This window comes from Triticum aestivum, chromosome 6A (genome assembly GCF_018294505.1).
Source record: "Triticum aestivum cultivar Chinese Spring chromosome 6A, IWGSC CS RefSeq v2.1, whole genome shotgun sequence".
In the NCBI taxonomy this organism is placed as follows: domain Eukaryota; kingdom Viridiplantae; phylum Streptophyta; class Magnoliopsida; order Poales; family Poaceae; genus Triticum; species Triticum aestivum.
The window spans coordinates 31,110,761-31,126,166 of NC_057809.1; the positions used below are offsets into that span (position 1 = coordinate 31,110,761).

Consider the following 15,406-nt stretch of genomic DNA (forward strand, 5'->3'; position numbering starts at 1 on the left):
GTTCGTCATATGATTCGTGGCACCGGTGTCCATATACCATGCTGTTGGGGAACGTAGTAATTTCAAAAAATTTCCAACGCACACGCAAGATCATGGTGATGCATAGCAATGAGGGGGGGAGTGTTGTCTACGTACCAACGCAGACCGACTGCGGAAGCGATCACACAACGTAGAGGAAGTAGTCGTACGTCTTCTTCCCGATCCGACCGATCCAAGCACCGTTACTCCGGCACCTCCGAGTTCTTAGCACACGTTCAGCTCGATGACGATCCTCGGGCTCCGATCCAGCAAAGCGTCGAGGAAGAGTTCCGTCAGCACGACGGCGTGGTGACGATCTTGATGTACTACCGACGTAGGGCTTCGCCTAAGCTCTACAACGATATGACCGAGGTGGAATTTGGTGGCAGGGGGCACCGCACACGGCTAAGGAACGATCAACTATGATCAACTTGTGTGTCTATGGGGTGCCCCCTGCCCCCGTATATAAAGGAGCAGGGGGAGGGGTTCGGCCGGCTAGGGAGAGGGGCGCAGGAGGAGTCCTACTCCTACCGGGAGTAGGACTCCCCCCCCCAATCCTATTCCTAATAGGATTCTCCAAAGAGAAGAGAGAAAGAGGGGGCCGGCCCCTTCTCCTAGTCCTAATAGGACTAGGGAAGGGGGGAGGCGCGCAGCCCTTGTGGGCAGCCCCTTTCACTTTTCCACTAAGGCCCAATAGGCCCATTTGCCTCCCGGGGGGTTCCGGTAACCCTCCCGGTATTCCGGTAAAATCCCGATTTCACCCGGAACACTTCCGATGTCCAAACATAGGCTTCCAATATATCAATCTTTACGTCTCGACCATTTCGAGACTCCTCGTCATGTCCGTGATCACATCCGGGACTCCGAACAACCTTCGGTACATCAAAATGCATAAACTCATAATAACTGTCATCGTAACGTTAAGCGTGCGGACCCTACGGTTCGAGAACAATGTAGACATGACCGAGACATGTCTCCGGTCAATAACCAATAGCGGGACCTGGATGCCCATATTGGCTCCTACATATTCTACGAAGATCTTTATCGGTCAGACCGCATAACAACATACGTTGTTCCCTTTGTCATCGGTATGTTACTTGCCCGAGATTCGATCGTCGGTATCCAATACCTAGTTCAATCTCGTTACTGGCAAGTCTCTTTACTCGTTCCGTAATACATCATCTCATAACTAACATCTTAGTTATTATGCTTGCAAGGCTTATGTGATGTGTATTACCGAGAGGGCCCAGAGATACCTCTCCGACAATCGGAGTGACAAACCCTAATCTCGAAATACGCCAACCCAACATCTACCATTGGAGACACCTGTAGTACTCCTTTATAATCACCCAGTTACGTTGTGACGTTTGGTAGTACCCAAAGTGTTCCTCCGGTAAACGGGAGTTGCATAATCTCATAGTTATAGGAACATGTATAAGTCATGAAGAAAGCAATAGCAACATACTAAACGATCGGGTGCTAAGCTAATGGAATGGGTCATGTCAATCAGATCATTCAACTAATGATGTGACCTCGTTAATCAAATAACAACTCTTTGTTCATGGTTAGGAAACATAACCATCTTTGATTAACGAGCTAGTCAAGTAGAGGCATACTAGTGACACTCTGTTGGTCTATGTATTCACACATGTATTATGTTTCCGGTTAATACAATTCTAGCATGAATAATAAACATTTATCATGATATAAGGAAATAAATAATAACTTTATTATTGCCTCTAGGGCATATTTCCTTCAGTCTCCCACTTGCACTAGAGTCAATAATCTAGATTACACAGTAATGATTCTAACACCCATGGAGCCTTGGTGCTGATCATGTTTTGCTCGTGGAAGAGGCTTAGTCAACGGGTCTGCAACATTCAGATCCGTATGTATCTTGCAAATCTCTATGTCTCCCACCTGGACTAAATCCCGGATGGAGTTGAAGCGTCTCTTGATGTGTTTGGTCCTTTTGTGAAATCTGGATTCCTTTGCCAAAGCAATTGCACCAGTATTGTCACAAAAGATTTTCATTGGACCCGATGCACTAGGTATGACACCTAGATCGGATATGAACTCCTTCATCCAGACTCCTTCGTTCGCTGCTTCCGAAGCAGCTATGTACTCCGCTTCACATGTAGATCCCGCTACGACGCTTTGTTTAGAACTGCACCAACTGACAGCTCCACCGTTTAAAGTAAACACGTATCCGGTTTGCGATTTAGAATCGTCCGGATCAGTGTCAAAGCTTGCATCAACGTAACCTCTTACGGTGAGCTCTTTGTCACCTCCATATACGAGAAACATATCCCTAGTCCTTTTCAGGTATTTCAGGATGTTCTTGACCGCTGTCCAGTGATCCACTCCTGGATTACTTTGGTACCTCCCTGCTAAACTTATAGCAAGGCACACATCAGGTCTGGTACACAGCATTGCATACATGATAGAGCCTATGGCTGAAGCATAGGGAACATCTTTCATTTTCTCTCTATCTTCTGCAGTGGTCGGGCATTGAGTCTGACTCAACTTCACACCTTGTAACACAGGCAAGAACCCTTTCTTTGCTTGATCCATTTTGAACTTCTTCAAAATCTTGTCAAGGTATGTGCTTTGTGAAAGTCCAATTAAGCGTCTTGATCTATCTCTATAGATCTTTATGCCTAATATGTAAGCAGCTTCCCCGAGGTCTTTCATCGAAAAACTTTTATTCAAGTATCCCTTTATGCTATCCAGAAATTCTATATCATTTCCAATCAGCAATATGTCATCCACATATAATATCAGAAATGCTACAGAGCTCCCACTCACTTTCTTGTAAATACAGGCTTCTCCAAAAGTCTGTATAAAGCCAAATGCTTTGATCACACTATCAAAGCGTTTATTCCAACTCCGAGATGCTTGCACCAGTCCATAAATGGATCGCTGGAGTTTGCATACTTTGTTAGCTCCCTTTGGATCGACAAAACCTTCTGGTTGCATCATATACAACTCTTCTTCCAGAAATCCATTCAGGAATGCAGTTTTGACATCCATCTGCCATATTTCATAATCATAAAATGCGGCAATTGCTAACATGATTCTGACGGATTTAAGCATCGCTACGGGTGAGAAGGTCTCATCGTAGTCAACCCCTTGAACTTGTCGAAAACCTTTTGCGACAAGTCGAGCTTTATAGACAGTAACATTACCGTCAGCGTCAGTCTTTTTCTTGAAGATCCATTTATTCTCAATTGCTTGCCGATCATCGGGCAAGTCAACCAAAGTCCATACTTTGTTCTCATACATGGATCCCATCTCAGATTTCATGGCCTCAAGCCACTTTGCGGAATCTGGGCTCACCATCGCTTCTTCATAGTTCGTAGGTTCATCATGATCTAGTAGCATGACTTCCAGAACTGGATTACCGTACCACTCTGGTGCGGATCTCACTCTGGTTGATCTACGTGGTTCAGTAGTATCTTGTCCTGAAGTTTCATGATCATCATCATTAGCTTCCTCACTAATTGGTATAGGTGTCGCAGAAACAGTTTTCTGTGATGTACTATTTTCCAATAAGGGAGCAGGTACAGTTACCTCGTCAAGTTCTACTTTCCTCCCACTCACTTCTTTCGAGAGAAACTCCTTCTCTAGAAATGATCCATTCTTAGCAACGAATGTCTTGCCTTCGGATCTGTGATAGAAGGTATACCCAACAGTTTCCTTTGGGTATCCTATGAAGACACATTTCTCCGCTTTGGGTTCGAGCTTATCAGGTTGAAGCTTTTTCACATAAGCATCGCAGCCCCAAACTTTAAGAAACGACAACTTTGGTTTCTTGCCAAACCATAGTTCATAAGGCGTCGTCTCAACGGATTTTGATGGTGCCCTATTTAACGTGAATGCGGCCGTCTCTAAAGCATAACCCCAAAACGATAGCGGTAAATCAGTAAGAGACATCATAGATCGCACCATATCTAGTAAAGTACGATTACGACGTTCGGACACACCATTACGCTGTGGTGTTCCGGGTGGCGTGAGTTGCGAAACTATTCCACAATTTTTCAAATGTACACCAAACTCGTAACTCAAATATTCTCCTCCACGATCAGATCGTAGAAACTTTATTTTCTTGTTACGATGATTTTCAACTTCACTCTGAAATTCCTTGAACTTTTCAAATGTTTCAGACTTATGTTTCATTAAGTAGATATACCCATATCTGCTTAAATCATCTGTGAAGGTGAGAAAATAACGATATCCGCCACGAGCCTCAATATTCATCGGACCACATACATCGGTATGTATGATTTCCAATAAATCTGTTGCTCTCTCCATAGTACCGGAGAACGGTGTTTTAGTCATCTTGCCTATGAGGCACGGTTCGCAAGTACCAAGTGATTCATAATCAAGTGGTTCCAAAAGCCCATCAGTATGGAGTTTCTTCATGCGCTTTACACCGATATGACCTAAACGGCAGTGCCACAAATAAGTTGCACTATCATTATCAACTCTGCATCTTTTGGCTTCTACATTATGAATATGTGTATCACTACTATCGAGATTCAACAAGAATAGACCACTCTTCAAAGGTGCATGACCATAAAAGATATTACTCATATAAATAGAACAACCATTATTCTCTGATTTAAATGAATAACCGTCTCGCATTAAACAAGATCCAGATATAATGTTCATGCTCAACGCTGGCACCAAATAACAATTATTTAGGTCTAATATTAATCCCGAAGGTAGATGTAGAGGTAGCGTGCCGACCGCGATCACATCGACTTTGGAACCGTTTCCCACGCGCATCGTCACCTCGTCCTTTGCTAGCGTCCGCTTATTCCGTAGTCCCTGTTTCGAGTTGCAAATATTAGCAACAGAACCAGTATCAAATACCCAGGTGCTACTGCGAGCTCTAGTAAGGTACACATCAATAACATGTATATCACATATACCTTTGTTCACCTTGCCATCCTTCTTATCCGCCAAATACTTGGGGCAGTTCCGCTTCCAGTGACCAGTCTGCTTGCAGTAGAAGCACTCAGTTTCAGGCTTAGGTCCAGACTTGGGTTTCTTCTCCTGAGCAGCAACTTGCTTGCTGTTCTTCTTGAAGTTCCCCTTCTTCTTCCCTTTGCCCTTTTTCTTGAAACTAGTGGTTTTGTTAACCATCAACACTTGATGCTCCTTCTTGATTTCTACCTCCGCAGCTTTCAGCATTGCGAAGAGCTCGGGAATAGTCTTGTTCATCCCTTGCATATTATAGTTCATCACGAAGCTCTTGTAGCTTGGTGGCAGTGATTGGAGAATTCTGTCAATGACGCAATCATCTGGAAGATTAACTCCCATCTGAATCAAGTGATTATTATACCCAGACATTTTGAGTATTGGCTCACTGACAGAACTGTTCTCCTCCATCTTGCAGCTATAGAACTTATTGGAGACTTCATATCTCTCAATTCGGGCATTTGCTTGAAATATTAACTTCAACTCCTGGAACATCTCATATGCTCCATGACGTTCAAAACGTCGTTGAAGTCCCGATTCTAAGCCGTAAAGCATGGCACACTGAACTATCGAGTAGTCATCAGCTTTGCTCTGCCAGACGTTCATAACATCTGGTGTTGCTCCAGCAGCAGGCCTAGCACCTAGCGGTGCTTCCAGGACGTAATTCTTCTGTGCAGCAATGAGGATAATCCTCAGGTTACGGACCCAGTCCGTGTAATTGCTACCATCATCTTTCAACTTTGCTTTCTCAAGGAACGCATTAAAATTCAACGGAACAACAGCACGAGCCATCTATCTACAATCAGCATAAACAAGCAAGATACTATCAGGTACTAAGTTCATGATAAGTTTAAGTTCAGTTAATCAAATTACTTAGGAACTCCCACTTAGATAGAAGTGATCACGTGATCCAAATCAACTAAACCATAACCGATCATCACGTGAGATGGAGTAGTTTTCAATGGTGAACATCGTCATGTTGATCATATCTACTATATGATTCACGCTCGACCTTTCGGTCTCTGTGTTCCGAGGCCATATCTGCATATGCTAGGCTCGTCAAGTTTAACCTGAGTATTCTGCGTGTGCAAAACTGGCTTGCACCCGTTGTAGATGGACGTAGAGCTTATCACACCCGATCATCACGTGGTGTCTGGGCACGACGAACTTTGGCAACGGTGCATACTCAGGGAGAACACTTCTTGATAATTTAGTGAGAGATCATCTTATAATGCTACCGTCAATCAAAGCAAGATAAGATGCATAAAAGGATAAACATCACATGCAATCAATATAAGTGATATGATATGGCCATCATCATCTTGTGCTTGTGATCTCCATCTCCGAAGCACCGTCATGATCACCATCGTCACCGGCGCGACACCTTGATCTCCATCGTAGCATCGTTGTCGTCTCGCCAATCTTATGCTTCCACGACTATCACTACCGCTTAGTAATAAAGTAAAGCATTACATCGCGATTGCATTGCATATAATAAAGCGACAACCATATGGCTCCTGCCAGTTGCCGATAACTTGGTTACAAAACATGATCATCTCATACAATAAAATCAGCATCATGCCTTGACCATATCACATCACAACATGCCCTGCAAAAACAAGTTAGACGTCCTCTACTTTGTTGTTGCAAGTTTTACGTGGCTACTACGGGCTTAAGTAAGAACTCATCTCACCTACGCATCAAAACCACAACGATAGTTTGTCAAATAGACTCCGTTTTAACCTTCTCAAGGACCGGGCGTAGCCACACTTGGTTCAACTAAAGTTGGAGAGACAGTCTTCGCAAGCCATCTGTGTGCATAGCACGTCGAGGGAACCGGTCTCGCGTAAGAGTACGCGTAAGGTTGGTCCGGATCGTCTCGTCCAACAATACCGCCGAACCAAAGTACGACATGCTGGTAGGCAGTATGACTTGTATCGCCCACAACTCACTTGTGTTCTACTCGTGCAAATAACATCAAACCATAAAAAGCTGGGCTCGGATGCCACTGTTGGGGAACGTAGTAATTTCAAAAAAAATCCTACGCACACGCAAGATCATGGTGATGCATAGCAACGAGGGGGAGAGTGTTGTCTACGTACCAACGCAGACCGACTGCGGAAGCGATCACACAACGTAGAGGGAGTAGTCGTACGTCTTCTTCCCGATCCGACCGATCCAAGCACCATTACTCCGGCACCTCCGAGTTCTTAGCACACGTTCAGCTCGATGACGATCCTCGGGCTCCAATCCAGCAAAGCGTCGAGGAAGAGTTCCGTCAGCACAACGGCGTGGTGACGATCTTGATGTACTACCGACGTAGGGCTTCGCCTAAGCTCTACAACGATATGACCGAGGTGGAATTTGGTGGCAGGGGGCACCGCACACGGCTAAGGAACGATCAACTATGATCAACTTGTGTGTCTATGGGGTGCCCCCTGCCCCCGTATATAAAGGAGCAGGGGGAGGGGTTCGGCCAGCTAGGGAGAGGGGCGCAGGAGGAGTCCTACTCCTACCGGGAGTAGGACTCCCCCCCCCCCCCCCCCCAATCCTATTCCTAATAGGATTCTTCCAAAGAGAAGAGGGAAAGAGGGGGCCGGCCCCTTCTCCTAGTCCTAATAGGACTAGGGAAGGGCGGAAGGCGCGCAGCCTTTGTGGGCAGCCCTTTTCACTTTTCCACTAAGGCCCAATAGGCCCATTTGCCTCCCGGGGGGTTCCGGTAACCCTCCCGGTATTCCGGTAAAATCCCGATTTCATCCGGAACACTTCCGATGTCCAAACATAGGCTTCCAATATATCAATCTTTACGTCTCGACCATTTCGAGACTCCTCGTCATGTCCGTGATCACATCCGGGACTCCGAACAACCTTCGGTACATCAAAATGCATAAACTCATAATAACTGTCATCGTAACGTTAAGCGTGCGGACCCTACGGTTCGAGAACAATGTAGACATGACCGAGACAGGTCTCCGGTCAATAACCAATAGCGGGACCTGGATGCCCATATTGGCTCCTACATATTCTACGAAGATCTTTATCGGTCAGACCGCATAACAACATACGTTGTTCCCTTTGTCATCGGTATGTTACTTGCCCGAGATTCGATCGTCGGTATCCAATACCTAGTTCAATCTCGTTACTGGCAAGTCTCTTTACTCGTTCCGTAATACATCATCTCATAACTAACATCTTAGTTATTATGCTTGCAAGGCTTGTGTGATGTGTATTACCGAGAGGGCCCAGAGATACCTCTCCGACAATCGGAGTGACAAACCCTAATCTCGAAATACGCCAACCCAACATCTACCATTGGAGACACCTGTAATACTCCTTTATAATCACCCAGTTACGTTGTGACGTTTGGTAGTACCCAAAGTGTTCCTTCGGTAAACAGGAGTTGCATAATCTCATAGTTATAGGAACATGTATAAGTCATGAAGAAAGCAATAGCAACATACTAAACGATCGGGTGCTAAGCTAATGGAATGGGTCATGTCAATCAGATCATTCAACTAATGATGTGACCTCGTTAATCAAATAACAACTCTTTGTTCATGGTTAGGAAACATAACCATCTTTGATTAACGAGCTAGTCAAGTAGAGGCATACTAGTGACACTCTGTTGGTCTATGTATTCACACATGTATTATGTTTTCGGTTAATACAATTCTAGCATGAATAATAAACATTTATCATGATATAAGGTAATAAATAATAACTTTATTATTGCCTCTAGGGCATATTTCCTTCACATGCGGGATCAATCGGGTATGACGGCGTAGAACCTTGGTCGACACGTGTGTCCTTGCCCTTGGCGGCAACATGGGCAGCAGGAGGGCCAGAATCTGCCATGGCAAATTGGCGCTCATTGCCTTTGGCATCATTACCAATGCCGAGGAAGCTCCGCTGATCATCGTTTGTGGCACTTGGAGGCGAGGTGCCTCTCACGGCCGCAAAGCTGGCACCGCACGGGGCCCCCACCCGAGGCTGGCGCAGGGGGGTGGCAAGCCGGGCAGGCGAAGAGGGCGCAGGTGGGCGCTGGCCACACAATGCCCAAAAGGCCGCTGGCTGGTCGGCGATGGTGGTGACGGATCGGTGAGCTTTGATGCGTTGCTCGGTGAAGAGCAGACGGGAGAAGAGCTCATGCGGAGGAAGCGGCGGCTTGGCGTTGTGGACGGCCTGGGCAAGGTTGTCGTACTTGGCATCGAGACCCTTGATAACGTAGCCGACGAACTCCTCATCACTCAGCGGTCGACCAATAGAGGTCAGTGTGTCCGACAAGACCTTGATTTTGTTGAAGTATGTTGTGGCAGACGGGTCCAGTTTCTTGATGTCATCCAGCTTGCTGCGAAGAGCCATCGAGTGGGCGGTGGAGGTCTGGGCAAACGCATGTTCCAGAGTCATCCATGCATCCAAGGAAGGAGGCAGCAAAGAGGCAAAGGCCAGCAACCCCGTCTCCTAGGGAGCCCTGGATGGCGGAGAGGATCGCTTGGTCTTGCTACACCCACACACGGTGCACCGGGTTGATGGCCGGGCCGTGGACAATGGGGATAACCTGCGGCGGACACGACAGGGAACCATCCACATAGCCAAGGAGGGAGCGGCTGCGGAGCAGCGGTAGAACCTTGGCACGCCAAAACACATAGTTGTTCGGCGTGAGACGAGTGGTGATCAAGTTGTCGAAGTGAAAAGGCCCGAAGAACATGGCGGCGTCGGTGGTAGCAACAGCGGACGCTACAGGAGCTACGGGTGCCACACGCACGAGCGGATCATCGGAGGCCCCCGAGGCCGCCGGCAGGATGGCGAGTGTTGGGGACGAACCAGCGAGGGCCGCGGGTGGCGCCATCATCGCGGCGGTGGAGGCCGCCACCGTCGACGTCCCGGGAGATGGCTGAATCGAAGCCGAGAATATCGAGCCAACCGTGGTGGTGCCGAAGAATTGGGGCCGCGGCGACGCACTGGCGTGGGCGGGGAGATTGAGAAGGGCGGCCAGCGTGGCGGGGAGGGCCCCCGGAGCTGGCGGAACCGGAGGCGGAAGCGGTCATGGCAGCTGCGGCGACGGCGGCCCTAGGGTTGGGGGCACGGCGGCGGCGGGGGCTAAGGTGGAGTAGGGTCTAGGGTTTAGGCTGATACCATATTAAACATAGAATTTGTGGGAACTGGCTCAACCCTCTAAGGATGGCCTATCACATACATTTATAAGATTACACAATATATAGATTACACAATTAGGCTACGTTACAAAGTCTAACACGAAGGCTTGATTATTGTTGACATATGAATCATGGCATCCTACGGTAGGTTGGACGAGAGCGTTAATCAGCATGATCATGGATGAACATTACAAAGCAAAAGGAGCTTTGTTCTACTACCACATACATGAAATATTTGTTTTTTGAATGACAAGAAACATGTTCTTCCCGATGCAGCCATCGACCAAAAGTAAAGAAAGTACCATAGGCTCAAAGATGGCCTCCAATCAATCTTTGGCTTCTTATGCTCTCGTTCACATCTTCTCGTCTTCACCCACCTGGTCGTCCTCATTTTCACGACACCAACTTGGTTTATAGTTGAGCTGGTTTAGCCGAACCAGTCCTCGTGTACATGTGCGATACGATCAAGAATCACTCTACGTGCCCTAAATTCCTACGACGTCCTCAGTTCTTTGATTTATTCTGCAGCATGAAATCCATCATTAACTAAACAATCATTTGGTTATGCCATTTTGGGTTTTGCTCTCAAGAAACGCTTGTGATTATTGTTAGGTGGTCTATGAATTTGAATATAATTTTTATTATTTCTTGTGTTTATTGTATTGTCATGATAGATCGGATGTTTTACAATTACATAGAGAATTCATGAGATCGAAAAAGAAGAAAACGTGAAAATGTAGATACAGATGTGAAAAGAAAAACAATATCTCAATGTCTTTGTCATCACGATGCGGCCTAGACCAGGTCAGTCAACGCGCACATGCATGCACGCGTGTTGGGTCAAGCGAGCGAGCACTCACTGTCACGGTAGCTCGCGGCTGCTCTCGTACAACTTGCTCAACTTGTAGACAGCTTTATAATGGCGGATTGGAGCGACAATAATCGAACAACCCGCCGCGACGATGATTCCGGCCGCCGCGCTGACGGCGTTGCTGCTGCAGCTCTGCCTCTCAGCGGCAGCAGCTCAGGTTACGCCAGGCGCAGGCTCGCGCTGCCCAGCCAGCTGCGGCGCCGTGCGCGTGCCGTACCCGTTCGGCATCGGCGACGGGTGCCACTGGCCGGGGTTCAACCTCACCTGCGACCGGACGCGCGCCGGAGAGCCGCGGCTGCTCGTCGGCACCGGCCTCCAGGTCGTGGGGATCTCCCTGGCCAACTCCACGGTGCGGGTCGTGGACAGCGCGGGCCAGGTCACGCTCAACTTCACCGGGCCCGGAGGCCTCGACGGCACCGGTGCGTGGGGCGGCCTCGGCGCCGCCAGCCCGTACGTGCTGTCGGAGTGGCGCAACCAGTTCGTCGTCACGGGGTGCAACGTGCAGGCCACGCTCGTCGGGGACGGCGGCGGCGGCAACGTCATCAGCGGCTGCTCCTCCTTCTGCTCCATCAACGACAAGTGGACCGGCGCCGTCACCAACTCGACCTCCACCGGCGACGGCGCCACCGCGTGCTCCGGCATCGGCTGCTGCGAGACGCCCGTCCCCATCGGCCGCCCCTCCTACCGCGTGGAGATCAAGTCGCTGGACTCGAGCAACGAGCACGCCGACAGGCTCCCCATCGCGGTGCGCATCGCCGAGAGAGGGTGGTTCGACGGCGCCTCCGCCGCGCTCCTCAACGACTCGCCCGGGTACTCGCCCTCGCGCCGGCCGGCGGTGCCCGTCGTCCTCGAGTTCGCGGTGGACTCGAAGCCGGTGGAGCTGCCGGGAGTGGCAACGTCGGGCTGCCCCGTGGACGCACGGAGGAGCGCGTGCCGGAGCAGCCACGCCTCCTGCCACAACGTCTCCGGCAACTACCGCAGCGGCTACGTGTGCCGGTGCCTGGACGGCTACCAGGGCAACCCATACCTCGCCGGCGGATGCCAGGACGTCGACGAGTGCACGCTGCCGGGCATGTGCTTCGGCGAGTGCACCAACACGGCCGGAGGGCACCTATGCCGGTGCCCGCGAGGCGCCCAAGGCGACCCCCGCATAAGAAATGGCTGCATCAGATCTTCTCTAGGTGAGCACAGAACCAGTAAAATTGCACGCCAGAGATTGCATCGGTTCATGTTCTGTTTTGTAGTATTTCAGAGATTCTTCCTTAACAACGAAAACGCATTGTTTGTGCACATTCTTCAGGTTTAAGTGTCGGCATTGGAGTTGGCAGTGGAGCAGCCCTTCTAATCATGGTACTTGGTGCTATTTTGATGACTCGAAAGATGAAGCAACGGAGGGCAAAAATGCTCAAGAAGAAATTCTTCAAGCAAAATCGAGGGCATCTGTTGCAACAGTTGGTGTCTCAGAAGGCGGACATCGCCGAGAGGATGATCATCCCCTTGGTGGAGCTACAAAAGGCAACAAACAATTTCGACAAAGCTCGTGAGATCGGTGGAGGAGGGCATGGCACGGTCTACAAAGGGATCATGTCGGACCTGCACGTCGTGGCGATCAAGAAGTCCAAGGTCGCGATCCAGAGGGAGATCGACGAGTTCATAAATGAGGTAGCCATCCTCTCGCAGATCAACCATCGAAACGTGGTGAAGCTCTTTGGGTGTTGCCTTGAGACGGAGGTGCCTTTGCTGGTGTACGAGTTCATCTCCAATGGGACCCTTTACCATCATCTTCATGTCCAAGAACCCGCGCCATCCCTGACATGGAAATATCGGGTAAGGATCGCAACCGAAACTGCGAGAGCTCTCGCCTACCTTCACTCGGCCGTGTCGTTCCCTATAGTCCACAGGGATATCAAGTCCCAAAACATTCTGTTAGATGGCACTCTCGTAGCAAAGGTGTCAGACTTTGGAGCTTCGAGGTGCATTCCGGTCGATCAAACAGAGACTGCAACCGCTATCCAAGGGACATTTGGGTACCTAGATCCCTTGTACTTCTACTCGGGACAGCTCACCGAGAAGAGCGACGTTTACAGCTTCGGTGTCCTTCTCATGGAGCTTTTGACAAGGAAAAAACCATGCTCATATCGGTCGTCCGAGGAGGAAACCCTTGTCTCATATTTCACTGCTTCGCTAGCAGCAGGCGAGCTGGTTCACGTGCTAGATCCTCAAGTCGTTGAAGAAGGCGGCAAGGAGGTTGAAGAGGTGGCTGTGCTGGCAGTGGCATGCGTGAGGATTGAAGGAGACCACCGGCCAACCATGAGGCAAGTGGAGTTGACACTTGAGAGCCTTGGGGCCTCACATGATAGCTTTGTGATGCATGACATGGATGTGCCCAAGTATCCAGTGATTCAGGGTACAAATATGGAGGAAACGAGCCGGCAGTATAGCTTGGAAGCAGAGTACTTGTTGTCATCAAGGTATCCTCGGTAGTGAATAAAATTCTTGTGTGATCAGTTTAATTTGAAAACTGATGACTCCATAGTGGAATTGCATGGTTTGCAACTTTGTACTCTCTCTGTTCCTAAATATTTGTTTTTTCTAGAGATTTCAACAAGTGACTACATACGGAGTAAAATGAATGAATTTACACTCAAAAATATGTCTACATACATCCGTATGTGGTAGTCCATTTGAAATCTCTAATAAGACAAATATTTAGGAACGAAGGGAGTACGTCTGCCTTAATCTCATTTGTTTTCTCACTGCTCTGACAAACAAGAGAACTTGCATTAGTGCAACAGACATACAAACTCTGCAGAATGTTGCATTTTGATTGAAAATGCACTTGACCCGGAAGAGAGATGTTATGTCCAGGTTGTGACTCCACAAGCATCAAATGAATTGTGGAGTGATGCACTCCTAAGGAAAAAAGAGGTTCAGAACAAAAACTCCAAAATAAGAACTTGGCTTGATAGGCAACACAAGATAAAGAAGGAAAGACCATCTGCATCTGCAGGAAGAAAAGAAAGAGATGGCTCCTTTCTGGCCAGCAGAAAGAAAAAGAGAACATGCCAACACATAATTATTCAGTAAGAATAAAAAGGAGTTTGGACCAAATGAAGTAGGCTCTCAAGGATACGAATTCATGACAAGTTTGACTGATCTTTTGACATGTCCCAGTGTTGAACTCTTGAAGATATAGATGATGGCATATTCTCACCATGACTAAATGATGTACTTTCTATTGTGTGTGCCACTGTTCTAGATATTCTACGTGCCACTGTATTTTCAGAAACAATACACCAAGATTCAGCCCTAGATATATTTTGTGTGCCACCAATGAATGTTCCCAGTCAAAATCATGCATTGTTTGGGTGTCATTTGTATTATTGATAACTCATAAAGTCTTTTAAGATCCAAATCATGCCAAGATGTGTGGGATTTAATTTGTCAAACTGAACAGAGCAAGGGGACTGTGATTTAATTTGTTTCCAAACTGAGAGTAAATTGCACACTTCGTCCCTGTACTCGTTGGCTTGTAACAAAACCATCCTGGTACTCGCGAAGTGCTTCTGTACGGTCCTCAGACTTGCAATTGTGTAACAGAGACGGTCCTGTATACGCAGCGGCATACGTCTGGCCCTTTTCCCCTGCCACGTCAGCGCCTAGAGCTGGTCCAGCCGAACCGACTGGCTTGAGTCGGACTTAGACGACGAGACGACCCCCTGTGTAATCGAGGTTTTCAGTTGCCGCCTCTGTTCGTTTGTGTTCTCTTCCCCGAGCACGACGCAGCCAACAGCGGAGGAGGGTTTGATCGAGGGCAGAGATCGCGGCCGTGGGGAGCACCCGGAGTGGGAAGGCCTCAGAGGGAGGCGGCGACACTGTCGTCTTCCGCTGTGAGTGCCGCTGATGGCGCCCATACAACGCCAGGATAAGGGGCCCGTCCCGACGTACGGTATGTTGATCGCCGGAATAATCCAAGTCGATTGTTGTTTCATATGCTCATTTTCCACCATTTGCATACCTATTACCCATTCCACCGTGAAATTTATAATTTGTATGCACTAATTTCGTTAGGGTTCAGACTTGTACCTGTTGCTCGTAGGAGATAGATTTCTTTTTCTGTTTGAACTCAGCTGATCCTTTTGAATTGATCACCCCCCTATTTATCAGTTTCATTTTTGAATAAAATTGAGGTTTGTCGCTCATTAAGTCAACGGCATAATTTGGTTAGGATTTAGACACAGTTGTTTCATCTTTCCATCTGAAACTTTTTTTGTGTAATTATAACAGAGGAAGGCAGTGATCTATTTACTGTGGAGTTCATATTTGGAGGATTTTTCCTTGGCGGTGGAAGCAGCAGGGCATATCTGAATGGCCG

The 15,406-nt window shown here is 48.1% G+C and overlaps 1 protein-coding gene across 1 annotated transcript; it reads left to right on the forward strand.

Annotated features, from left to right (window-relative positions):
• Window positions 1–11,074: 11,074 nt before the first annotated feature.
• Window positions 11,075–13,636, forward strand: LOC123131816 (wall-associated receptor kinase 2). Its single transcript, XM_044551498.1, has 2 exons — window positions 11,075–12,212; window positions 12,332–13,636. Exons 1-2 carry the CDS (start codon window positions 11,123–11,125, stop codon window positions 13,513–13,515), a joined length of 2,274 nt encoding a protein of 757 aa, XP_044407433.1. The 5' UTR covers window positions 11,075–11,122; the 3' UTR covers window positions 13,516–13,636.
• Window positions 13,637–15,406: the final 1,770 nt, after the last annotated feature.